Source organism: Oryx dammah, unplaced genomic scaffold (assembly GCF_014754425.2).
Source record: "Oryx dammah isolate SB20612 unplaced genomic scaffold, SCBI_Odam_1.1 HiC_scaffold_14, whole genome shotgun sequence".
NCBI lineage: Eukaryota > Metazoa > Chordata > Mammalia > Artiodactyla > Bovidae > Oryx > Oryx dammah.
In genome coordinates, this window is record NW_024070198.1 from 6,615,169 (window position 1) to 6,642,953 (window position 27,785).

General features: G+C 39.0%; 1 protein-coding gene across 3 annotated transcripts in view; it reads right to left on the reverse strand.

Annotated features, from left to right (window-relative positions):
- The window catches only part of PRKG1 (protein kinase cGMP-dependent 1), a 1,378,000-nt gene that overhangs the window by 140,091 nt on the left and 1,210,124 nt on the right, over nucleotides 1–27,785 (reverse strand). For all 3 annotated transcript variants that reach the window (XM_040254675.1, XM_040254674.1, XM_040254676.1), the window contains one exon: nucleotides 26,371–26,436. In XM_040254675.1, the coding sequence (XP_040110609.1) occupies nucleotides 26,371–26,436 (66 nt within the window). The remainder of the gene's footprint in view (nucleotides 1–26,370; nucleotides 26,437–27,785) is intronic.

Consider the following 27,785-nt stretch of genomic DNA (forward strand, 5'->3'; position numbering starts at 1 on the left):
AGAATAACTCAAGATACTGTGGATTATACAAAGAGAATAAGAAACAGCTGAAAGGAATTTACAGGTGCTTGAGAAGACTCTTAAGAGTCCCTTGGACAGCTAGGAGTTCAAACCAGTCAATTCTAAAAGAAATCAACTCTAAACATTCATTGAGGGGACTGATGCTGAACTTGAAGCTCCAATACTTTGGCCTCCTGATATGAAGAGCTGACTCACTGGAAAAGACCCTGATGCTGAGAAAGATTGAGGGCAGGAGGAGAAGGGGGCAACAGAAGATGAGATGATTGGATGGCATCACTGACTCAATGGGTATGAGTTTGAGTAAACTCCAGGAGTTGGTGATGGACAGGGAAGCCTGGTGTGCTGCAGTCCATGGGATTGCAAAGAGTTGGACAAGACTTAGCAATGACTGAACAACAACAACTACTCATGTATGGTAGAGTTCTTAGAAAATATGAGGTATTGGGTTTGGCATATTATCTTCTGAATATCTGAATAATCTGAAACAAATCCTATTTTTCTATGCCCCTTTGTTCCCAGACACCATTCTCTCTCTTAGGAATTATTTCCATAGGAATAGAATTTCCTTTTATTATATATTAATATGTGTGTGTGCATGCTAAGCTTCTTCAGTACTGTTGGCTCCTCTGTCCATGGGATTCTCCAGGCAAGCATACTGGAGTGGGTTGCCATGCCCTCCTCCAAGGGATCTTCCTGACCCAGGGACTGAACCTGTGTCTTCTGTGGCTCCTGCACTGCAGATGGATTCTTCACTGCAGAGCCACAGGGGAAGCCCATATGTATTCACACACACACACACACACACACACACACACACACACACACACATTTTTACTACCACTTTTGTCCTTACACAGTAGGCAGGCTTATCTTTTTAAAAAGTAATTCAGATCATGTCAGTCCTCTATAAGCTCTCTGACTGATTTCTCTCCTACTATACTCCCTCTGACTTTAGAGTACACCAAGCTTACATCTGACTCAGAGCCTTTGCCCTCTGCTTGGAACATTCTTTCTCTAGATCTCTGCATGGCTTTTTCTTAAAGCTGCTAATGTCTCAGCTGCACTGTGTCCTCTTCAGACATATCTTCCCTACCAAATATAACAAAGTAGCCTTTACCATAAACCCTAACTGCTGTTACTCTCTGTCACTTTAACCCCCTTTATTTTCATATCAGCATTTATCACTTGTTAAACGCTGCTTTAAGTGCTGCAGTGAACATTAGGGTACGTGTGTCTTTTCGAATTCTGGTTTTCTCAGGGTATATGCCCAGTAGTGGGATTGCTGGGTCATACTGTAGTTGCATTCCTAGTTTTTGTAAAGGAATCTTCATACTGTTCTCCATATATATATACACACACACTTATGGCTGACTCTCATTGTTGAATAGCAGAAACCAACACATTGGAAGGCAATCTTCCTCCAATTAAAAATTTTAAAAAAACCTACTTTGTTTAAATATGTTGTTTTTCCCACAATACAACTAGTTTCATGAGATCAGGAACTGAGTGTATCTTACTCATCAATAACCCTCTAGTGTATTAATATAACAGAAATTTGAAATGGTGGGTCTATTCATTCATTCCTTTATTGTGTGACCAGGAGAAGACAAGAAAACTTAACTTTTCTGAAGCAAAGTCTTACATAAAGTTCAAGGGTTTTGAGTATGTGCCTCTTGAGAATTCAGCTATATGAATGATGAATTTTCAGGACAAAGGTGTAGTTTAAATGTACTGATCATCTAAATGTTGGGACTGCAAGGAGATCCAACCAGTCCATTCCGAAGGAGATCAACCCTGGGATTTCTTTGGAAGGAATGATGCTAAAGCTGAAACTCTAGTACTTTGGCCCTCATGCGAAGAGTTGACTCATTGGAAAAGACTTTGATGCTGGGAGGGATTGGGGGCAGGAGGAGAAGGGGATGACCGAGGATGAGATGGCTGGATGGCATCACTGACTCGATGGACGTGAGTTTGAGTGAACTCCGGGAGTTGGTGATGAACAGGGAGGCCGGGCGTGCTGCGATTCATGGGGTCGCAAAGAGTCAGACAAGACTGAGCGACTGAACTGAACTGAAATGAATGAAGACATGCATTGCTATAAATGTGGGTGAAAGTGGTTTGAAATACTTAGTGATTTATCATTGAATTATATATAGGACATTAACTTAGGCTAATTATTTTAGCTTATAATGATGTTTCTATTCACAAATTCCAATTGCTGTGCAATGTTTGATTTAAGCCCAGTTTGGTGATTGCAGCCATGAAATTAAAAGACACTTACTCCTTGGAAGGAAAGTTATGACCAACCTAGACAGCATATTAAAAAGCAGAGACATCACTTTGTCAACAAAGGTCCATCTAGTCAAGGCTATGGTTTTTCCAGTGGTCATGTATGGATGTGAGAGTTGGACTATAAAGAAAGCTGAGCACCGAAGAATTGATGCTTTTGAACTGTGGTGCTGGAGAAGACTCTTGAGAGGCCCTTGGACTGCAAGGAGATCCAACCAGTCCATCCTAAAGGAGATAAGTCCGGGTATTCACTGGAAGCACTGATGTGGAAGCTGAAACACCAATACTTTGGCCACCTGATGCAAAGAGCTGACTCATTGGAAAATACCCTGATGCTGGGAAAGATTGAGGGCAGGAGGACAAGGGGACAACAGAGGATGAGATGGCTGGATGGTATCACCGACTCGATGGACGTGAGTCTGAGTGAACTCCGGGAGTTGGTGATGGACAGGGAGGCCTGGCGTGCTGCGATTCATGGGGTCACACAGAGTCGGACACGACTGAGCAACTGAACTGAACTGAACTGAAAGTTAAAGAACAAATTTTAAAATGTAGCACAATTTTCACTTTCAATTAAAAGCAGAAGAGATTAGAATCAAATCTCATGTAGTAGTTTAGCCTTTGGGGTTATAGGGAGAAATATGTTTCTAAGGATAGACTGCCCTGGCATGCCAAATTCATTTCATTTTCTCCAGATTCTTCTAATTTCAAAGCAGAATCTATGGCAACAGTGGACATTTTGTCCATTTAATATTTTTCAAGCTTATTTAGTTAGAAATTATTTAAAATTTATGTTTATATGTTTTAATCAAAATTGTTTGAAAATAAATAGGCCATTTTATTAAAAACAATAAAAATACCTAGATGACAATATCAATATTTTAGTTAATGTAGAGTTATCAACTGTATCAGATATTAGTCAAAGCCATCATTTTTGGTAACTATTTAAAGACTGCCTCTAGAAAACTCTGGTAAGAAATATTGCATGGGAACATAAAATTCTATAAAAGTCACTGATTTTTTTTTAATTAAACTGAAAATGAAATGCTAGGATGGCACAATAAATTTATCTCAAAATATCTTTTTAGTACACTTATTTATGCCTTGAAACTGAAACAAAGACAACATTAGCTTCTAGCATAACATTTTTTATTTCAAAAATCAGTCTGTCTGAACTTCTTATTTTTTATTTATTCTGCTCTTTTTATTTCTTGCAAAAATCACTAGAAGCTGAGATAAATGTATCCTTTGATGTCATAAATTAGTGATCAGAAAATCTTGAAATAACAAAAATATCAAGCAAAATATGAAAATAATAACTAGCATGTGTTAGAAATTGTACTATTTCATGTTAGTGTATCCTGTTTTACAGATAAAAGCAACTGAAGGTTAGATGACTAGTAAGTATCAGCATGAGGTTTGACTCAACTGGACTCTAACTCAATATCACTCATCATTCACATAATTTTTTTTTATCTCCCAATATGGAGAACTAAAGCCAGTTAGTTAATAGCTGGTGCTAGAATTTGACATCAAATATCTACTTTCTCTCACAGACAACTTTATTTTAACAGACTATCTTCCTTCTTCTATTGCATTATATGTATAGAAGTTTCAATGAGGAAATATATTAGACTGATAGTGATGTGCTAACAAAATGCTACAGACTGTATGGTTTAACAATGAAAATCTATTTTCTCACAGTTCTGGAGGCTAGGTGTCCAACATCAAGTTGGCAGCAGGGCGGGTTTCAGGTGAAGCCTTTCTTCCCAACTTACAGCTCCTTCTTCCTGTGTCTTCACATGGCCTTTCCTCTGTGTGCACACCCTCCTGATGTCTCTTCTAATTTTAAAACACCAGTCCTCTTAGATTAGGGTCTTCCCTGGTGAATAAGGCAGCAAAGAATCTGCCTACATTGCGGGAGACCCAGGTTCAATCCCTGTGTTGGGAAGATTCCTCTGGAGAAAAGAATGGCTACCCACTCAAGTATTCTTGCCTAGAGAATTCCATGGACAGAGAAGACTGGCAGCCTACAGTCCATGGACTCATAAAGAGTTAGACATAACTGAGAGACTAATACCTCTTAGAGTAGGGCCCCACTGCTCTGACTTCATTTAACTTTGATTACCTTGTAAAGGTCCTATCTTCAAATATAGTCATACTCAGGGACTAGGGCTTCAACACATGGATTTACAAAATACTCAGTTCATAACAGAAAGTTTTCTGAAGAAATATTAACAGCAATTTAGAAGATACATCTTCTTGTGTATCTGGGCTATTTAAGAAAATTATTTTTGTAATGTGTGAGAAGTTCATAAAAACTAAATTCTTGCTTCTATTTCTTACCCTGGGGCTAAAGCATAATGACTTTATCATTGTATTTCTCTCCCAGAGAAAGTGCCCCAACTTCTTTCTACAGCAAATCCTGTTTTCATTACTCCTGATCACAAATTCTATCATTACTCTCCATTCTTGCTCTGTCAATTACAACAGCTCTTATTGTTTCATTGTCTCCCTTAGGCATTTTCTCTTCCTTTCAGTCAATAAACAGGATGGTCTCTCCAATCCTAAAACACAAAACAATCCTTATGACTAAATAGCCAATTTGAATAAACTTCATTTCCTATCTTGAATTCTTTTTATTATTATTATTTTTTATTTAATTCTCAACCGACTGCAACCTAGCATTCTGTTCCTATTTTTTCTTTTACTCTCATTACAATTTTCCCCTCAAAGTTACCACTTATCTCCTGTTAATCTTGGTGGGCTCTTTCCAGCTCCCATTCTCCGTGACCTACCTGAGGAGTCGTGGCCCTGCTCTACTGCTGGCCCTGCTGGACTTCTCTCTTTTGTATCTGTGAAGCAGAAACTTGTGCAGTTCTCTGAATTACTCTATTCTTTCCCTGGATTTTCCTCCTTTCCTTCCTCTAGATTACTTTTCAGCATCTGCCACATATATTTTTCCCTCTCCTATCCCTCCATTCTAAAGAGGTCAGTCCTGGGTGTTTTTTGGAAGGACTGATGCTAAAGCTGAAACTCCAATACTTTGGCCACCTCATGCGAAGAGTTGACTCATTGGAAAAGACTCTGATGCTGGGAGGGATTGGGGGCAAGAGGAGAAGGGGACGACAGAGGATGAGGTGGCTGGATGGCATCACTGACTCGATGGACATGAGTTTGAGTGAATTCTGGGAGTTGGTGATGGACAGGGAGGCCTGGCATGCTGCAATTCATGGGGTCACAAAGAGTTGGACATGACTGAGCGACTGAACTGAACTGATCCCTTAAAGGACTTCCCTGGTGGCTCAGACAATAAAGTGTCTGTCTACAATGCGGGAGACCCGGGTTTGATCCCTGGGTTGGGAAGATTCACTGGAGAAGGAAATGACAATCCACTCCTGTACTATTGCCTGGGAAATCCCATGGACAGAGGAGCCTGGTAGGCTACAGTCCATGGGGTCACAAAGAGTCGGAACGACTTACACTTATCCCTTAAAGGTAAGCAGTTACCCAAGTTAGGTCTTTTGCCCTCTTTTCCCACTCAATTGTTTGACTTATTTTTCTTACATATGTATTATTTACAACATGTTCAGTCTTGTTTTTATTACCGGCAGCACCTCAGTGAAATCTCACAACTTTACGAGGTAAATGTAATGACTCCCATTTTATAGAAGTTTTATGGCAGGTTTTCTTAAACTCAGAGCTACTGATATTTTGGATCAGATAATTCTTTATTATAGAGTCTATACTGTGCACTGTAGAATATTTAGCAATGATCCTCACCTTTACCCCCTAGATATCCTTAGAAAGCCCAATTGTGACAATGAAAAGTATCTCCAGACAGCGCCAGTGTCTCCAGGTTAGAACAAGAAACAAGAGACGAGGCTTACAGAGATTATGTAACTTGCCTAAGACTACAGAGCTAGAAAGGGGGTAACTCTGTGATATGATCCCAGGTAGACTGATCTTTACTAAACCCTATGGCACCCCACTCCAGCACTCTTGCCTGGAAAATCCCATGGATGGAGGAGCTTGGTGGGCTACAGTCCATAGGGTTGCTAAGAGTCAGAGACGACTGAGTGACTTCATTTTGACTTTTGACTTTCATGCATTGGAGAAGGCAATGGCAACCCACTCCAGTGTTCTTGCCTGGAGAATCCCAGAGACAGGGGAGCCTGGTGGGCTGCCGTCTGTGGGGTCGCGCAGAGTCGGACACGACTGAAGCGACTAAGTAGTAGTAGTCGTAATAGTAGTAGTTTGTATATAATATGCTAATTACCCTTCTCTCTAAGCTCTCCCAGGAAATACAATTTACTCTTAAGACTGCTATTAGGATCCCCAGGCAAATATACTTTCAAACCTGTATCTCTGTCCTCAAACTCTCCAGGTCCATACTGCAATGATGTCACTCAGTGTCTTATGCATGTTTCACCAGCGCTCCAAACTCATCTTAACTGCATGAATTATTTTCCATCAAGACTTGCAGCTAAATTCCCTGTATCTCTTAATGGCATTATCATTTAACCAGTGATGCAGGCTAGATATCTTATACCAAGTTATTCAGGCTATTGACATGCTTCCTTACTTCAAAAGCATCATACTTATTTTCTCTACCTCAATCTCTCCTATTCTACTCTTTTAAAAAGATTCCTCCAACTGAATCTAGCTTACCAGTTAAAACAATTTTTGATATAAAAGCAACAATTTAAACATAGTATACTAGACAGATCTTGGTCCTGGAGTCAGACCACACTATGTGGCCCTAAAAAGTCATTGAGTCTGATTCTCAATTTTTTTTCTGGAATATCTTATGTCATATTTTCTCATAAAACTATTGTGAGGGTTAAATGAGATGAAAGAGTATTAAAACAAAGATTAGGGAATGGATATGAATAAATCAGGAGTTTGGGATTAATTTATATACACTATTATACATAAAATAGATTACCAACAAGGACCTATGATAAAGCACAGGGAACTATAATCAAAATCTGTAATAACCTATAAGAGAAAGGATCTGAAAAAGTGTTTGTGTATATATGTATATATACACACACACACACATATATATATATATGAATCATTTTCCTGTATAGCTGAAACTAATAATACAACATTGTAAATCAATGACACTTCAATCAAAAAAAAGTTTATAAATATAGAATTAGAGGGGAAAAGTTAATTAACCTGTGTTTTCATTTTAACAAATGACATAAACTCAAATGATTTTGTATATATTATATTTATTAAAGTTCCATCACATTACTTGCATTAACACAGTATAGGAAATGTGATGGCTCAGTTATGTGACTGACTGTTAGTTTCTTCTATATTAATAGAATAAAACCATCCTATTAGCAATTACTTCATGTAAATATAGGAAATAGAGATCTTGAAAATTATACAAAAATAAATAAAACAAAGGCACCATATTGTGAAAATCCACGCATTAATATCTCTGAACTCTCCCCTTCTTTTCCACCACTGAGCACACTGTGTATCATCTATAAATTGGGGCCTTCTCATATCATGATGTTTGCACCATGCTTTAAGTAGTCACTTGGTTAATTTGTTTTTCCTTGTTTATTCATCCTTTGCAGGTACCTTGTTAGCCTTTACTATTAACTTCTCGCATTTCAGGAAAAAAAGGTTATTTAAGCTTTTATATACTCTCACAGTTTTCTTAAGCTTTTAAAGTGGGTTTATTCTTCTTTAGGATAATGAAGCAACTGCAAAAGAATGAACTATCTTCCAAGCTTTACATTGTCAATAAGTAAGACTTCCCTATTGGCTCACATGGTAAAGTGTCTGCCTACAATGCAGGAGACCCGGGTTCAATCCCTGGGTCGGAAAGATCTTCTGGAGAAGGAAATGGCAATCCACTCCTGTATTCTTGCCTGGAAAATCCCATGGATGGAAGAGCCTGGTAGGCTACAGTCCATGCGGTTAAAAAGAGTCGGACATGACTGAGAGACTTCACTTTAAGCTCCTTGTATCAATTATAAGAAAAGAATAAATGTCTTGGATGATGACATATTTCATGCCCTAGCATGATCTGCAACATCATGTCTTTCAAGATTATTTCAACCAAAAAATTGTGCTGGTCAGGTTTCAGGGTAACAGAAGTTCTCATACCTTGCCACTTCAGAGTAAACTGCAAAATGGTTCTAGATAACCATTCTGAAGGAGATCAGCCCTGGGATTTCTTTGGAAGGAATGATGCTAAAGCTGAAACTCCAGTACTTTGGCCACCTCATGCAAAGAGTTGACTCATTGGAAAAGACTCTGATGCTGGGAGGGATTGGGGGCAGGAGGAGAAGGGGATGACCGAGGATGAGATGGCTAGATGGCATCACTGACTCGACGGACGTAGGTCTGAGTGAACTCTGGGAGTTGGTGATGGACAGAGAGGCCTGGTGTGCTGCGATTCATGGGGTCGCAAAGAGTCAGACACGACTGAGTGACTGAACTGAACTGAACTGAACAATTTAAAAATATTTATATTATTTGAAGGCAGAAATATACAATATAGAAATACAGTCCCTTCAATCAGTGGTACTGAGACAACTGGACAGCTACATGTAAAAGTGAAATCAGAACATTTTATTATTCCATATACAATAAACCCAGATGAATTAAAATTTCAAATGTAAAACAGAAAATCATAAAACTACTAAAGTAAAATGGCATTATTATTCTTGACAGAAGTCTTAGCAATATTTTTTGGATCTGTGTACTCAGGAAAGGGAAAAAGAAAAGAAAAATAAACAAGAGGCACCTAGATAAACTTGAATGCTTTTGCACAACAACGAAAACCATTGACAAAATGAGAAGACAACACATTTGGATGGGAGACAATATTTACAAATGATATCTGATAATGATGTATCTGATAAGGAGATCAAACCAATCAATCCTAAAGGAAATCAACCCTGAATATTCATTCAAAGGACTGATGCTGAAGACGAAGCTTCAATACTCTGGCCACCTGATGGGAAGAGCTGACTCACTGGAAAAGACCTGGATCCAGGGAAGGACTGAAGGAAAAAGAAGAAGAGGGCAGCAGAGGATGAGATGATTAGACAGCATCACCAACTCAGTGGACATGAATTAGAGCAAATTCTGGGAGATAGTGAAGGACAGGGAAGCCTGACATGCTGCAGTTCACGGGATCACAAAAAGGTCAGACATGACTTAGCAACAGAACAACAAATTCAAAATAAAGAATGAGTTCATAGTGATCAGTATCAAAAAAACAAACTAATTAAAAATGGGCAGAAGACATGAATAGATATTTTCCCAAAGAAGATGTTCAGATGGTCATCAGGCACATGAAAAGATGCTCAGCATGGCTAGTCATCACAGGAATGCAAATCAAAACCATAATGAGATATCACCTCACATCTGTCAGAAAGATTATTATCAAAATGGCAACAAATAACAAGTGTTGGAGGATGTGGCTTTTGCACTCTGTGGGATAGGGTGAGGGTGGGATGATTTGGGAGAATGGCATTGAAACATGTATATTATCATATGTGAAATGGATTGCCAGTCCAGGTTCAATGCATGAGACAGGGTGCTTGGGGCTGGTGCCCTGGGATGACCCAGAGGGATGGGATGGGAAGGGAGATGGGAAGGGAGGTGGGAGGGAGGTGGAGGGGGGTTCAGGATGGGGAACACATGTACACCTGTGGCAGATTCATGTCAATGTATGGCAAAACCACTACAATATGGTAAAGTAATTAGCCTCCAATTAAAATAAATAAATTTATATTAAAAAAAAAAACAAACAAACAGAAGGCAACAAATAACAAGTGTTGGACGATGTGGAAAAAAGAAAACCCTGTGCACTGTTGGGGGGATTGTAAATTGCTGTAGTCGCTATGGACAACAGTATGGCTATTCCTCAAAAAAATAAGGCTGGAACTGCCATGTGATTCAGTAATTTAACTTCCGGGTATTTTCCAAAATTAAAAAAAAATCACTAATTGGAAAAGATATATGCACCTCAATGCTCTCAGAAGCATTATTTATGATAGCTAAGATGCAGAAGCAACATAACAGTCCACCAACAGATGAACGGATAGTATATATACACAATGAAATATTACTCAGCCATAAAAAAAAAACCAAACTGAAATGCTGTCATTTGCAACAACATGCAAGGACCTGGAAGGCGATTTTGTTTCCTTCCTATCTCATGATTGTCATACAGCTTATCTGGACCACCACCCCTCCCCCCTCACCACCATTTTGGTCGCATTTAATGTGTTAATATCTTTGTAAACTCTGGCACTCAGCATTGAGTTCAGTATTACAAATGCAGTCTGGTCAGTGTTGACTGCAGGAGGATTATAACTATAGCCTAAACTTTAATTCAGATTTTATAATTGCAACCAACTCAGGGCCAGTGTGCTACGCAACTCTAAGGGATCAGAATATAATCTGTAATTATATAATCCTTAACATCAACCTGGCCTCTGAGTTTCAGTCAAGAAACATCTCCAGAAACTATATTTACTTTCCTCTGAATCAGATGATCAGAGGTGTTCTTGAAGACCGGAGGGTATTACGCTTAGTGAAGTAAGTCAGACATTGAAGGACAAATACTATATGATTTCACTTATACGTGGAATCTAAAAAAATAAAACAAAAAATATAGCAAAATAGAAACAGACTCACAGATACAGAGAACAGAGTACTGGTTACCAATGGGAAGAAGGAAGGAGGAGAGGCAAGGTAGTGGAAGGAGATTAAGAGGTACAAACTACTAGGTATAAAATAAATAAGATATAAAGATGTAATGTACAGCACAGGGAATATAGCCAATATTCTGTGATAATCTTAAATGGAGTATAATCTATAGAAATATTGAACCACTATACTGTATATCTGAAACTTATAATATTGTAAATCAACTATACTTCAACAAAACATTTAAAAATAAACAGAAATAAAAAGACATATTTACTTTGAATCAGTAATTCTACTGCTGAGTAGCTCCTCAAGGAAATTATTCTAAGGGGGGAAAAAGATATATGCAAAAAATTCTTTACAAAACTGAAAATTAAAATGAGCTTATATGGCCAGTTTTAAGACTCAACTTCTGCTCATGAGATATTTTTATTAACATGAGCCTGGTGTGCTACAGTCCATGGTCACAAAGAGTCAGACATGATTCAGCAACTGAACAACAAATAACTAATACAATATGGTAAAGCAGCATGATGTAATGGCCCTTGCAGAGAGGATCCTCCTTCTCCACTTATAAACCGTATTGCATTGTGATATGATACTTTAACTCTCTAGAGCCAAGTGTAACATTAAAATGGAAGATAAAAAGTATTCTTTTCATGTTTGCTGTGACAGTAATTATGTATGTACATATGTATATATGTGTATACCTTTTCATCAGGCTATCTATCTATCCCAACTAGCTCCATGATTGATACATATGTTCAATAAATGACAGGGTAAATTTGTCTTTCTGTATATCTACCTGTCTGTGTGTATGCAGGTACTATTTATTCTACCCCTGTATGTGGACAAAGTAGGAAAAAAATTAGGCAGTGTGATGTCACTATTTAAGGTAATAAACTGAAATCCTGGGGCTTGCCTGGTAGCTCAGATGGTAAAGAGTACGCCTGCAATGAGGCAGATCCAGGGTCGATCCTGGGTTGGGAAGATCTCCTGGAGAAGGAAATGGCAACCTACTCCAGTATTCTTGTCTGGAAAATCCCATGGATAGAGGAACCTGGCAGGCTACAGTCCCTAGGGTCACAAAGAGTTGGACACGACTGAGCAACTAACACTTTCACTTTTCACTGAAATATTAACAGTAGTTACCTTTGAATGGTGGGATTATATTTATATTTTTATGTGCTTTCTAATTTTTCTTAGGGAGCAGCTAATAAGCTTATAATCACCTGGCACCAACTATATAAAAAGGTAAAAACAAGACAAAGAAAAGAGGAAAAAAAACAACCCTGCGTGTACAACACAAATAAAAGTTTCCACTCAGCCCAATTAGATTTCTCATCTAGATGAAAATATACTATCTTTCATTCATCAAGGGAGGACATCATCTTTATTAACTACCAAATCATGATTTGTCTTTGCATTCTGATTTTTGTTTTGATATTAGTTCAATTACATGATTGTAGCCAGGTGGTGCATAATATGACCATTACACTTCATCCAAACTAGTAAATTCTGCAAAGTTCTTTGTAATCAAAGCCTGGTCTGGGAAGAAAATTTCAGTGTTATTGTAGCTGATGCTAATCCAATTCATGTGTCTATGCTGTGAGTTTCAAAATAAGTACCAACTGCTAGGCATATTGAAAAGAAAAGGAAAGTTTTAGATCTTTATGACCCAGCTGGGCCAGTAATAACAGTGTCACCAGGAAGTGTGCCTACTAAAGTAAGCAAAATCACTAAACTCTACAAAAAAAGCAATGGGAATATCTGAAGCAGAATACAGCTTTCAAACCTAGTAATTACACTATTGATTTTTAAAGTGATTGTTAAGCTTCTCTCAGAAACTGATCCTGGCATCTCCCTCCCTGCTTTAAGAGCACCAGAAGCACTATAATCCCCTTCCCAAATTAATAGCCAAAACTCTACACAGAAAACTTATAAAGAGAATTCAAATATGAAATTTCAACTCTTCCCTTTATAACTGAAGAAATAAAGATTGATTTTTTAAATTAAAAGTTTTCACAGATTTTTCTTATTCATTCACACAACTGGCTTATGAATTCCAAAGACACTGCTGAGTCTCTGAATAACAGTTCTTAAAACATTCAGTGGAAAAAAAATGCAAGCCTCAGAAATATAGAAAGGTTTTAAGCATTAACAGGGAAAAAGGAATTATTTACTCCTTGGTGTAAAATAAAACAGTTGTCATTAACAAAACCAAAGCTGTGATTGTGGTATTTTAAAATTGATACACGGTGAAATCCAATATCACTATCCATTTTATCATCTGATCGTCAGGAAAAAAGAAAACAACTCATTTCTGTCAATGGACTTCTCCATCTGAATATCTGAATACCGTTTTGACAGTCTGAAGTTACACCCTTAACCAAGTTGCCCAGTACTTTCATCTGAACCTGCTCTGTCTTTCATACTTTTGTTCTGTTATAGACATCTGCCAAGTCTCCCAAGGCAGAAGCATTTTTTTTTTTTTTGTTAACATCTCACATTTAATTATTCCCCGAAATCTGCTTTAAGGCTTCCCTGATGGCTGAGATGGTAAAGAATCCACCTGCAACGCAGGAGACTTGGATTTGGTCCCTGGGTCGGGAAGATCCCCTGGAGAAGAGAATGTCTACCCGCTCCAGTATTCTTGCCTGGAGAATTCCATGGACAGAGGAGCCTGGCAGGCAACAGTCCATGGGATTGAGAACTGGACATGAGTGAGCAACTAACACACACACACACACACACACCCAAATCAGATTTAAATTTAGACTCAAACTCCAGTGAGCAACCTCTAGGACTGTTGCCTTAGTCTCCTATTAGTTTCCCTGTTTGAGTTCATCCCATTGGAATCGATCTTCTATCCCCTTCCTTCAAAAGCAAATATTTACAAACTGTAGTAGTAGCTGTCGTCTGATGGTTCCTTATTGCCCAGAGGATAAATCATATACCTTTAGTTTGAGATTATTATGATATTTCTTTATTATCTGCCCTCATCTCTTTCTAACAGTATCTTCCAGGAAACCACCTGTCTAGTTCACTGTTCAGTTCCTTGACACATAAATCCTCTTTTCTTGGTATATTCCACTTTTTTTTTCTGTACAATAACATTTTCAAATTCCTCATATTTGTGTCTGCCCTTCCTTTTACAGGAGTTATATTTACCCTCCCTTCTTACTTGTAAAATCCCTATTCAAACTTTAGACAACTCATGTAGCCTTTTGTCCTATAAGTCCTTTCGGATGCTAGAGGCATAACACATTTGTCCAGATTTAGTTCCCCCTCCCCCCATGCCATTTTTATTTTTCCCATACTGAAATGGCAATTTTTCATGGTTTTTAATGCACTTGTATTGATCAGGAATTACTCCAAGGCAGACAAAGGCTTTTCATACTGTTCATGGGGTTCTCAAGGCAAGAATACTGAAGTGGTTTGCCATTCCCTTCTCCAGTGGACCACATTTTGTCAGAACTCTCCACCATGACCCGTTCGTCTTGGGTGGTACTATATGGCATGGCTGATAGTTTCACTGAGTTAGAGGAGGCTGTGGTCCATGTGATTAGACTGCTTAGTTTTCTGTGATGTGGTTTTCAGTCTGTCTGCCCTCTGATGGATAAGGGTAAGAGGCTTATGGAAGCTTCCAGATGGGAGAGACTGACTGAGGGGGAAACTGGGTCTTGTTCTGATGGGTGGAGCCATGGTCAGTAAATCTTTAATCCAATTTTCTATTGATGGATGGAGCTGTGTTCCCTCCCTGCTATTTACCTGGGGCCAAACTATGACTGTCTGAGGAGGCCTTGCAAATAGCTGTGAAAAGAAGAGAAGCAAAAAGCAAAAGAGAAAAGGAAAGATATTCCCATTTGAATGCAGAATTCCAAAGAATAGCAAGGAGAGATAAGATAGCCTTCCTCAGTGATTAATGCAAAGAAATAGAGGAAAACAACAGAATGGGAAAGACTAGAGATCTCTTCAAGAAAATTAGAGATACCAAGGGAACATTTCATGCAAAGATGGGCTCGATAAAGGACAGAAATGGTATGGACCTAACAGAAGCAGAAGATATTAAGAAGAGGTGGCAAGAATACACAGCAGAAGTGTGCAAAAAAGATCTTCATGACCAAGATAAGCACGATGGTGTGATCACTCACCTAGAGCCAGACATCCTGGAATGTGAAGTCAAGTGGGCCTTAGGAAGCATCACTATGAACAAAGCTAGTGGAGGTGATGGAATTCCAGCTGAGCTGTTTCAAATCCTGAAAGATGATGTTGTGAAAGTGCTGAACTCAATATGCAGCAGTGGCCAAAGGACTGGAAAAGGTCAGTTTTCCTTTCAATCCCTAAGAAGGGCAATGCCAAAGAATGCTCAAACTATCACACAATTGCACTCATCTCATACACTAGTAAAGTAATGCTCAAAATTCTCCAAACCAGGCTTCAGCAATATGTGAACTGAGAACTTCCAGATGTTCAAGCTGGTTTTAGAAAAGGCAGAGGAACCAGAGATCAAATTGCCAACATCCGCTGGATCATGAAAAAAGCAAGAGAGTTCCAGAAAAACATCTATTTCTGCTTTATTGACTATGACAAAGCCTTTGACTGTGTGGATCACAATAAACTGTGGAAAATTCTGAGAGAGATGGGAATCCCAGACCACCTGACCTACCTCTTGAGAAACCTATATGCAGGTCAAGAAGCAACAGTTAGAACTGGACATGGAACAACAGACTGGTTCCAAATAGGAAAAGGAGTACGTCAAGGCTGTATATTGTCCCCCCTTATTTAACTTATATGCAGAGTACATCATGAGAAACGCTGGACTGGAAGAAGCACAAGCTGGAATCAAGATTGCCAGCAGAAATCTCAATAACCTCAGATATGCAGATGAAACCACCCTTATGGCAGAAAGTGAAGAGGAACTAAAAAGCCTCTTGATGAAAGTGAAAGAGGAGAGTGAAAAAGTTGGCTTAAAGCTCAACATTCAGAAAACTAAGATCATGGCATCTGGTCCCATCACTTCATGGGAAATAGATTTGGAAACAATGGAAACAGTGTCAGACTTCATGTTTTGGGGCTCCAAAATCACTGTAGATGGTGACTGCAGCCATGAAATTAAAAGATACTTACTCCTTGGAAGGAAAGTTATGACCAACCTAGATAGCACATTCAAAAGCAGAGATATTACTTTGCCAACAAAGGTCCATCTAGTCAAGGCTATGATTTTTCCAGTGGTCATGTATGGATGTGAGAGTTGGACTGTGAAGAAAGCTGAGCACCGAAGAATTGATGCTTTTGAACTGTGGTGTTAGAGAAGACTCTTGGGAGTCCTTTGGACGGCAAGGAAATCCAACCAGTCCATCCTAAAGGAGACAAGTCCTGGGTGCTCATTGGAAGGACTGATGTTGAGGCTGAAACTCCAATACTTGGCCACCTCATGCAAAGAGTTGACTCATTGGAAAAGACCCTGATGCTGGGACGGGTTGGGGTCAGGAGCAGAAGGGGACGACAGAGGATGAGATGGCTGGATGGCATCACCAACTTGATGCCCAAGACTTTGTGTGAACTCTGGGAGTTGGTGATGGACAGGGAGGCCTGGCGTGCTGTGATTCATGGGGTTGCCAAGAGTTGGACATAACTGAGCAACTGAACTGAAACTATGGTGGAGATAGTGAAGATAATGATGACTTCCTTTAAAAGATTCCATGCATGAAATTAAGACACTTACTCCTTGGCAGGAAAGTAATAACCAACCTAGACAGCATATTAAAAGTCAGAGACATTACTTTGCCAACAAAGGTCCCTCTAGTCAAGGCTAAGGTTTTTCCAGTAGTCATGTATGGATGTGAGCGTTGGACTGTGAAGAAATCTGAGTGCTGAAGAATGGATGCTTTTGAACTGTGCTGTTGGAGAAGCCTGTTGAGAGTCCCTTGGACTGAGAGGAGATCCAACCAGTCCATCCTAAAGGAGATCAGTCCTGGGTGTTCATTGGAAGGACTAATGCTGAAGCTGAAACTCCAATACTTTGGCCACCTGATGCGAGAAGCTGACTCATCTGAAAAGACCCTGATGCTGGGAAAGATTGAAGGCGGGAGGAGAAGGGGACGACAGAGGATGAGATGGTTGGATGGCATCACCGACTCAATGGACATGAGTTTGGGTAAACTCCAGGAGATGGTGATGCCCAAGGAGGCCTGGCTTGCTGTAATCCATGGGGTCTCAAAGAGTTGGACACGACCGAGCGACTGAAGTGCACTGAACTGAACTGAGACAAAGACTTTGCTATTTATGGCTCTGGACCTTGGAATAGGATTTAGCTTGTAATCTGTACTGGTTATTGATTTATTTATTGTATTTCAATTCTAAAGTCACCCTTTTTAACTGCTCTATAAAAAAATGGATTGGGCCATTAAATGTTTTTCTTTGCCAACTGGCACTGAAACTTTGCCACTGGGGAGATATTGCAAGAATAAAGCGATTGCTTCCTGGCTCCAGTCAGATTGCTCCATTTTTGTACAAGCTTCTCCAGAGTATGGCTATTACAGTACTTGGAGTTCAGCAATACCAAGCAGCCAGCAGCTTGGCCAGCACACCTCCCGTCAGGTAGTTTCTCTGTTATGCGCAGCTTTCTCTGGAACACCCCTGGCGTAAGTACGACTTCCATGACATCAAAGCACTTTACTGCCAGCTAGCCAGCGTGGCTGTGTCCTTCCCAGCAAGGGTGATTTCCCCGAGGGACACTTGGAAATATCTTGGGACACTTTCTGTTGTTACATTGGGGTTTTCGGGGAACGTTAACTTGTAATTAGTGAGTAGAGGTCAAGATGCCCACTAAACATTCTCCAGTGCACAGGGACAGCCCTCCACCAAAACCAACTCTCTGATTCAAAATGCCAATATTATCCAGTTCCATAAACAACTCTCCACAACAAGGTCTAGTTCTTAGTCTCAGCAGAGCAAGGTAGAGGGTGGAGAGAAGGATGGGGGAAGAAGAATGTTTTCCTTGAATCATCTCTTAATGGCCTGAGGTCTGTGACAATTCCTTGTACTTTCTGTATCCTGAATTTCTGCTATGACCTTTTGACTAACTTGATCAATATCTAAAAAAGACTTTTAATAAGAATTTTTAAACAAAAAAGTGCTAAATTTTAACTAATGACCTACCAACATACTAATGACATTGAACTTCTTTTACTTGGAATAGAGTCAAATTTACCAAAGAATACTGATAGAAGCTCAGTGTGTTTGGGACTCAACAAATTAGCACTGGAAATTATCTATACAATAGGAATAAAAATAAGTAGTGTCATATTTATGCATTTGCCTCAAAACTCCTTAAATATAGACCAGGCCTTCTCAGTGAGTTCTCTAGTCAGTCATGCTATATATAATTTCTATAACTACTTGCAAGAGGAGGCGGGAGTACAATTTTAAAGCACTACAACACACATATGTGATGAACAGCAGTCCCATTCACCTCTTTCCGTGAGTTTAAACCATTAATAGCACCTCTGGATATGACCCTTTTCCAGTAGCTATGTGCTTATTTTGTAGTTAGATCAGGCTTTCTCAGGGCATGCTATAATTCAACTTCCATTATTAAAATGAACCAGTGTAATGACTCTCTTTCAAGCTTCTGGGTTTTATCTCTCCTGCTTAATAAATATTTTTTGTAAAGCACAGCAATCAATAATAGCTCCATATAAAAGACAAGCCCAAATGATCACAACTGAATGATCACATTCTAACAAAATACATTTGTCTTCTCATGTCCATCCTGCCATTATCCTCACATCACCCCGGATTTCATTATAGAACATGAACCAAAGTAAAATCCACTTAGACTGTGGGACAGGCTGAGGCTCTGAAAAATTTTAAATTCATCACCCTATCAGTTAAGTAGTGTGACTACACACTGTATGGTATCTGGAGTTCCCACAGTCTTACTGTGTGGACAAAGACTGGTAGATCTATAAAGATAACAGATACATACAAGGAAACAGATGACATAGGTGAGGCATATGCCACTGGATGCATGCGCCTTCATGAGACTGGCCTGGTGAGAACAGTAGGGTAAGAACCGTGCTGGAAAGATTCTACTGTCATCAAATCTTTCCATACAGTTCTCCCCCTCTCCCTCCATGAACCTGAAATTCTAAAACCTTTTGGATTTTTATGATTTTTTCAGTCTTCAGGGGTACGTCATTAAAATGTAAGTAACCCACAGACCATCATCATCTTCATCTCTATGTAGCTACTACTCAAATTACTACAAAGCCTGAAGTGAAGTCCTTGAGATTGCAAGAGTGAAATTAAGAAGAATAGGGACCAGGGACTTTCCTGCAGTCCAGTGATTAGGCTCTTCCACTGTAGTGGGGCACAAGTTCAGTTCCTGGTGGAGGAACTAAGATCCTGCATGTCATGTGGTATAACCAAAAAGATAAAAAAGAAAGCATGTGTGTGTGGCAGGGGTGGGGAGTGTAATGGGAAACAGCAGTGCCTGTAGAAGTGTAATGTGATGAGGGAACTAGAGGTAAAGGGTGTCAGAGAGAGGAAAGGAAGCTGGCAGATGGCATTGGGAAGACCAACAGCGGAACGCACTTCAAACCAGTATTCTTTGTTTTTGTTTCATTTAAAAGATAGGTTGAGCAGAGCCTGGAGGAAGATCAGAACAGGACCACTGGAGGCAGCAATCAATTTTTTTTATGTTGGTTAAGTAAGTAAGTTAGGGGTTAGCAAACTACAGCTCACAGGTCAAATTCAGCCCATTGACTGTTTCTTGTATGCCCATTAGCTGAGAATAATTTGTACATTTTTAAGTGGCAGGAACAAGAAAGTTTCAAAAGATGAATAATACTTCTTGACCTCTAAAAACAATATGAAATTCAAATTCCATCATTCATACAGCTTTTTTGGAACAAAGACATGTTCATTTACTTATTGTCTTTGATTGCTTTTGCATTACAATGGTAGAATTGGGTAGATGCAACAAAGGTCATTTGGCCTACGAAGTGTGAAATATTGACTATCTGACCTTTTATAGAAAAGCTTATCCTATCCTTGGTTTAAGTCATGGAGCTAAGGCTTCATATTTACATACCCCACTCGGAATAAATCTCTTGCACTTCCCCATTATTTTTGTGGGGAAGTTCTGTGATCCTCTGTTCCTCCTTGAGCACGAGCCTTAGTGAGTTTCACCCCTCACCAAGTTGCTTGTCAGAAACATCAATAGCACTCTTCCTGAGAGAAGCTGAATAACTACTAATTCGTCATCTTTTTGCATCTCTTCTGACATCCTAAGTCCTGGTATGGAAGGCTTCCTTGACTCCTGCCTGACTGGTCCATTGCTTATTCTACAGAACCCAGAGCATGGATTCAGTATTTTTGTTTATTTTGCCTTCAACTTGGAGTTGACACTGAATAGCAATAGCAAACAGGGAATGAAGGAAGGCACCAACCCACCACAAGTAAGAGTAGATCTGGTAGAGGCTAGGATCAGAAGCACTTTCATTGGAAACTGATGCAGATGTGGCTAAAGAGGCTACCTGTGGAGGACAGGATGAATAAACAGAGAGGAGGTTCTGCTACCAGCACCAATAAAGGAATAACAACCAAAAATTTAATATAATTGAGTTTGCCCTATAGACTCAGTTTTCAGACCTATACTGAACTTGTGTCTTGCTCATCTCAGTAGCCCAAGTAACTGATACAGAAACAGGCATTCATCTTTATCTTTTGTAATGAATAAACATAAAAATTTCCTAGTCTGGCTCTAAACTCAGTTTTAATACCTAGCTCCAGTTTGGGTGTTGAGAAATAGTCTTCAGCCTACCAATTCCAGTGACTTTTTCTCTGTATCCAATCTTTCTTGGTAACCTATTTGCTACTATATTTTGTATAGGTCTTGGGACAATTCTTATGACACAGGAATTGATGGATCAGGATGGATACTGGTCCTGTTGCTGCTGCTGCTAAGTCACTTCAGTCATGTCCAACTCTGTGCAACCCCATAGACAGCAGCCCACCAGGCTCCTCTATCCCTGGGATTCTCCAGGCAAGGATACTAGAGTGGGTTGCCATTTCCTTCTCCAATGCATACATGCATGCTAAGTCACTTCAGTTGTGTCTGATTCTGTTTGACCCTACGGACAGCAGCCCACCAGGCTCCTCCATCAACAGGATTCTTTAGGCAAGAATCCTGGAGTGGGTTGCCATTTCCATCTCCATGGATACTGGTCCTGGTATATGCCAAATACCGTTTTCTAGCTGTTGGATCAAGGATAGGTCTGGAGATTCCTGGCTGGGTGAAGCAGAGGACCAGAGAGCAAAGGGGTGGGAGAAAGACAAAGGGAGCTCATACCATTACTGTTTACCAACTAGTATGAAAACGTTTCAACTTTCATAACCAACTGGCTGCATCTTGGAGTTATACAGTAAATGAGGGATAGAGTTGAGACTTAGATTTTAATTTTCTGGGGGAAAATATGTGACTCTTTGTTAAAAACAGTAATAAAATTACTAGTAAATATTCAGTGATCTCAATGTATCCAAAAATGTCATCTTACTTAAACTCCTAACTTCACTAATAACTTACCACACCAATGAAGAGGTGGATTGCATAACTGATTATGGGACACAAAGATATACTTACATTCACATTTATTTCTCTTCATGGATTTTAAAATAATATATTCTAAATATACTTAGTTGTGTTTTATGTATTCAAGAATGTTATTAATGGAAATAGTTCTGTTAGATTCAAATTTCTTTATGTCAATTTTCATGAATTTTAGAATCACTGCAGATAATTATGAAAATAATGTAAGAAACCAGTCCTCAGAGAATGCTTCTTGAGAACAACATGTATCTGTTTATCACTTTCTAGTTTGTCCATGAACTTTTTTTTTTTTAATTTCCAACATGTGTGATTAGTTTCAATGATGTTCTTTTGCTCTCCCTCTGGAATAATAAAGCATAATCACTGTCTTATATAACATGGTACCTCAGTTGTAAATTTGTGAAAGAAGCTCCATGTGTTGACAGTTCTAATGCTTGCCATCTGTTTGCATGGGTGAAGCCCTGGTGCTCCCTTAATTGGCCATAAATTAGGTACTAGCAGCAGGATTATGACAAGATTCTTCAGTTACAGTTTAATTTCTTTTTTAAGCTGGGATTCAACATTTGGTGGGAATCCCAACTCCTCTGATAAGAGCATAGAAATGCACCTCTTGAGCCCTAGACTCAAGCCATCTTCTCTCTGTTTATGTTTTAAGCTAGACCTCCCTCAAGGTATGTTCTCTGTATACACTTCTGAAGATAAACTTATGCTGAGTAGAGAGAAAAAACTACTAAATCCAGGAGATTCCAGTACCTTCTCTAAGAAGAGGAAGGGGCACATTGATTGAGCACTCACCACATATCTTGTGCTGTGTGTGGACCTTGACATAATTGTTTGATCTTCGAAACAATTTTATAATTTAGGCATCTCCCATTTTTCAGATAGGAAAACTGAGACTTAAAATACAATAAAATAAAATAAAAATAAATTGCCCATATTGTCATAACATGGTGTAGTAAAGATGGAAGTGCTGAGCTTTGGACTCTATTTGACCAAGTCCATGCGCTCCTCACTGCACACTATATATGAGTAGGTTTGAAAAAGAAAACGGATGCGGGCAAAAGCATGTATGTGATGGTGCTTGATGTTCCTTCATCTCCTGGGATCTCAGTGACTAGAGCTGAAGAACCTACACTAGATAACTCTCAGTGTCCCAACAGTCTGTTCCATGACTTGATTAATCTGGGCTTGAATATTAACCACAAAGCCTTAACAAGTTATTAAAATGTTATGGACTTCAGTTTCCTGTTTTGTCAAACACCCCATCTTCCAGGTAGAATCATTACAAAGGGAAGTAGATGTGTAAACTGATACACATCCATCCTCAATCAGCAGGCAAACCCTCAGCCTCACTGTCATTCTTCCCTCATGAGATTCCCATGTGCTTTAAGGCCATTCAAGTTACCATCATTTCCTTGTTTATATCTCTACAAATTTTCTACCTATTCTCTTTTTCACTATCTTCAGAAAATAAAAAAATAAAAAAAAAACATGTTTTCCAATTTCTCTTTCCCTGTTTGCTCACTATTTCCTCCTCTGTGTCCAGAGGGGCACATTTCTATCAAGTGTCACCCCCACCTCTGCCCTGCCTCTTTTTTTCTTTGTTAACTTGGCCACCGTGGCATGTGGGATCTTAGTTTCTCAATCAAGGAAACACAATGCCTTAACCACTGGACCGCCTGGAAAGCCCATCTTTCTCAAGGTTTGTGCAGAACCATCACAAGGAAACTCTCCACGACCTCACTAGTGTCTCAAGTGCCCGCCCTTCTCTCTTTTTTATTTTCTTTGTTTAGCCTAGTTTCTTGAAAGAAAAAAAAAAAAATCCTTTAGTCTCAATGCTCTCACTTCCTCAGTACAGACTCCCTCTTTGACATCTGGATTCCACTTTTACCATTTTATTATAGATTTTTCTCCCAGGTTGCTAAATTTGTTGCCCTTTTCCCTCTATGTGTATGCCTCTCAGTTTCTCACTTGCATTTATTTCTGCTGATTATCCTTTTTCTCTTGAAATCTTCTCTTGGTATCTGAGGTTTCCTACACTGTTCTGATTGCTAACATTGCAGTTTTATCACTGGTTTTCTTCCTCTGCCTCACTTTTACATGTAAGAATTTTCCTGAATTCTAAACTTGGTCTTTTATTCTTTTATATTCTTTCATGCAATTCCATCCAGTTTTATGGCTTCAGTTGTTAACTCTATGTAAGCAATTTTTAGGTTAATTTTAAGTTAACTCTAACAAGCATTCTTGTCCCCACATTTTCTACCTCCTGCGAGGCACCTGTTCCTACTGAGTGTCAGACTTGTATGTCAAATTCATGATATTTTTATTGAATAACTCTTTTGCCTCCCAAATTAATTCTTTTTCTACACTCCTTCTAGATCTTCTAAATTTCTTTCTTACCCTTCACATTCAGGCAAGTCTCAGCCCTCTGGGTTTATGTCTTTATTCTTACACATGCCTCCTATTTATGATCTCATGATGACCACTTAGATTTACAGACTGCTAACCAGATATTCCAGTGTTCTTGCCTGGAGAATCCCAGGAAAGGGGGAGCCTGGTGGGCTGCCGTCTATGGGGTGGCACAGAGTCGGACACAACTGAAGCGACTTAGCAGCAGCAGCAGCAACAGCAACCAGATATTCTGTCTGTATCTTCTCCCTTTAATTCATCTCATATAGCCTTCTCAGTGTCCTAGTGATTGACACTATTTTGCTGCATAGAATTGTCAGAGTTACCCTTATCCACCATTTGGTGATCTTGTTGAAACATGTTTGTGAACTTACTTGTCACACTTCGTCTTCCAACTACCTTAATACAGCCTTACTTTAGTCAGCTGAAATGGCTTATAGCTCTATTCACTCTATTTCTCTTGCTGCTCCTATAGTTATAGATCTACCTAATGAAACCATTTATTTCATGAAGACTTCTCTGATTCTCCCCAGAAGTTGTCGACTCCCACAAATGAGGGCTCTGGACCCTTCTTACATTCTGCTTTCATGATGGTTATTTGTATAAATGCCACAGTTCCTCTACTAGAAGTTACCCCCTAAACCAGAATCTGTGCTGCTCCTTTAATTCTTCTTATAGCACCTAGCAATGCCTTTTATGTGATAAAGCCTCAAAAAGACATTAATCAAATGAAAGAAAGAATGAATAGGTAGTTGTTTTTTCTGGGAATCAGAGGAAGAGTATCTATTTCAGAAATGTTCATGGGTATAGACATCATCTCGGAGAAGGCGATGGCACCTCACTCCAATACCCTTGCCTGGAGAATCCCATGGATGGAGGAGCCTGGTGGGCTGCAGTCCATGGGGTCGCTAATAGTCAGACACAACTGAGCAACTTCACTTTCACTTTCATGCATTGGAAAAGGAAATGGCAACCTACTCCAATGTTCCTGCCTGGAGAATCCCAGGGACGGGTGAGCCTGGTAGGCTGCCCTCTATTGGGTCGCACAGAGTTGGACACAACTGAAGCGACTTAGCAGCAGCAGCAGCTTAGACATCATCTGGAGAAGGGCATGGCAACCCACATCAGTGTTCCTGCCTGGAGAATCCCATGGACTGAAGAGCCTTGTGGGCTACAGTTCATAGGGTCACGAGTCGGACACAACTGAAGTGACTGAGCGCACACACCCACACACACACACACATACACACACACACACATATGCACGCGCGCGTGGCTATCATCCTGCAATGATGTCCTCTGGTTCTAGCGATCCAGCACAGAGGGGCATGCAAAAGTAAGATCTGTAAATCAAGTGGGATTTCTCTTCATCCAGAGTCCCCTGAGCTCAACACTCAAGCCCATCATTCTGCTCATATCTGCCACTCACTTTCATTCCACAGCAACGCAGCCTGTTCCAGCTGCAATGGCTCCACTAAAATGGATGCTTTATAGTGCTTCTCCCGGGTCAGGCACTTGGCTTTTGTGATAACGCATCCACAAACACAGCAATGAGAAAATGGTTGGAGGCCTGCTTCCAGGTAGTGGAGCATTTTACTCAGGCTCTTGGAGAGTCAATAAAAGAATCTGACATTTTAGTCTAACCAATAAAGCATCCAGGTAATGAGACTAGCAAGGAAGAATACAGAGAAGGAACAGGTGGATGTGTCACTGAAGAAACTTGGAATGGCCCTAAATATGCCTATGTCTAGAACTGGTGCTTTCTCCAAAAATGTCTTCCTAAATACTGCTATTTTAGGAGTCTGAGGATGGAAGAATAGAGGAGAAAACCAAAACGTGCTCAAGGAATAGTCCATTTCCTAGTAAAAATAATAACAACAAATTTATAGTGTATAAATATATACTATTTTATAATTATTATAAAATATACTATAAATATAAAGTATAATTGAAAGTATTATTAGTCATTATTTTCTAAAAATTTACACCAGTAGCACTGGTTGAGAGTCTCCTGGGTAAAGACCACCTGGACAGATGATTTTCTCACATGTTCTCATCAATGCGCACAACACGATGTTGCATTCTCCCCAGTTCACAAATGACCTAAGTGAGGTGAAGTTCACGGTGGCTTAAGTACCTTATTAAAAATCACAAAGCTAGAATGGCAGAGTGAACCACTTCCAAGAATAACAGGGAATGAGAATTAAATATAAAACTCATTTTCAATAGAAAGATATAAAACAAGTATTAATAGCTCCATGAAGTGATGTCTCATCCCAGGAACTTATGTGTGTCACTGATACGAGTGTGTAATATGCATAAGAAAGCAAAGTACTTACTCTCTGTCGATCACAAGGCAGGTTACAGCTTCTGCCGCAATTACATTTGCTGTTCTCACATCTTCCCTGTATAAAAAATAGAGAGCAGTTCAAGTAAAGCACCCTTTAAAAACAAAGAAAACTATTCACTGTAATTAATTCAAGACATTAAATTACGCTCTTCTGATTTTTCCTCTTTCAGGTTTAAGATTTGTTCACGTTTCAAATTACTTTGTCCTGAGAAACCACATAACTCTTGTTATTAATAACACAGATTTTACAATTACAATCCAGTAGTTATAATTTTCAAACTTAAAGTTTCACTTACACAAATGAAACAAAATTTTGTGTCACCATCCCTTATCCTATCTGGAGAGTTAATGAGTTGACTGGATGATAATAAAGATATGAAGGAAGATGAATAGGTAAACTTTAGAAAAGATCTCTAGATATAATTCTAGAAACTTAAGTACCTAATCCATTTGTGTATGAATTTATCATTATTACTTTGAGAATTATGGATATATTTTAATCAATTTCATACTTTAAAGACCCTGTACTTATGTGGCTAAACTTTTGGCAACTTAAACAGTTATTCACCTATACCAGAGTTTGTAGGTTCTTCGAGAATATTCAACAAATCTTAATCACTCTGATTGAAGTATGTATATATGTACTGTCGCTTTACAAGCATCTAATTGGTTGCTGCAGCAGTATCTATCAACTTCTTAAACATTTAAAAATCTACTGTCTCTTCTTATCCAGTGGTCAAAGGTAGATTTGGTAAGTTAACATTCACATTTTGAGCTACTAAAAACGTAATAGTACCACTGTCATGGAAACATTAAGTTTTACTAGAAAATGCACTCTGTTTCCTAGAAAGGTAAAATGTCTAAGCTAATCTAATTAATGATACATATATGTTTGAAATAAATTACAGAGATATGTACATAGGAAATAATATGGTCTTAATAACATCTTCTAAAAATCACAATTGGAACAGTGTATGTTTCTAATATCAGGCTTTTAAAGTTTTGAAAATAAAGACATTCTCAGTGTATTTTATTTTTTCAAAACTCACAAAGTGCTCACAAATACGTCTGAACTGTAATTTTTTCATTGATCTTCCTTTCTTTCACTGTTGCTGTATCATGCTGTTAACGACTGCAGTTGCTTTGTAGTAACTATTACTATTTGGGAAAGCAGTTTCTCCTTACCAAAATTCTTTTCCAGAAATATCCTGATGATATACTCAAGCATTCATATCTAATACAGACTTTAAAATCACTTTCCACTTCTGAAGAAACCCACCATGGGATTCTAGTGAAGTTGTATCACAGTTTTACATTGATTTCAGAAGAAAGCCATTCTGATTATATTAAATTTCCCTGCAAGAGCATGGCATGTCTACTTGTTCAGATCTAGCATTTTGTCTT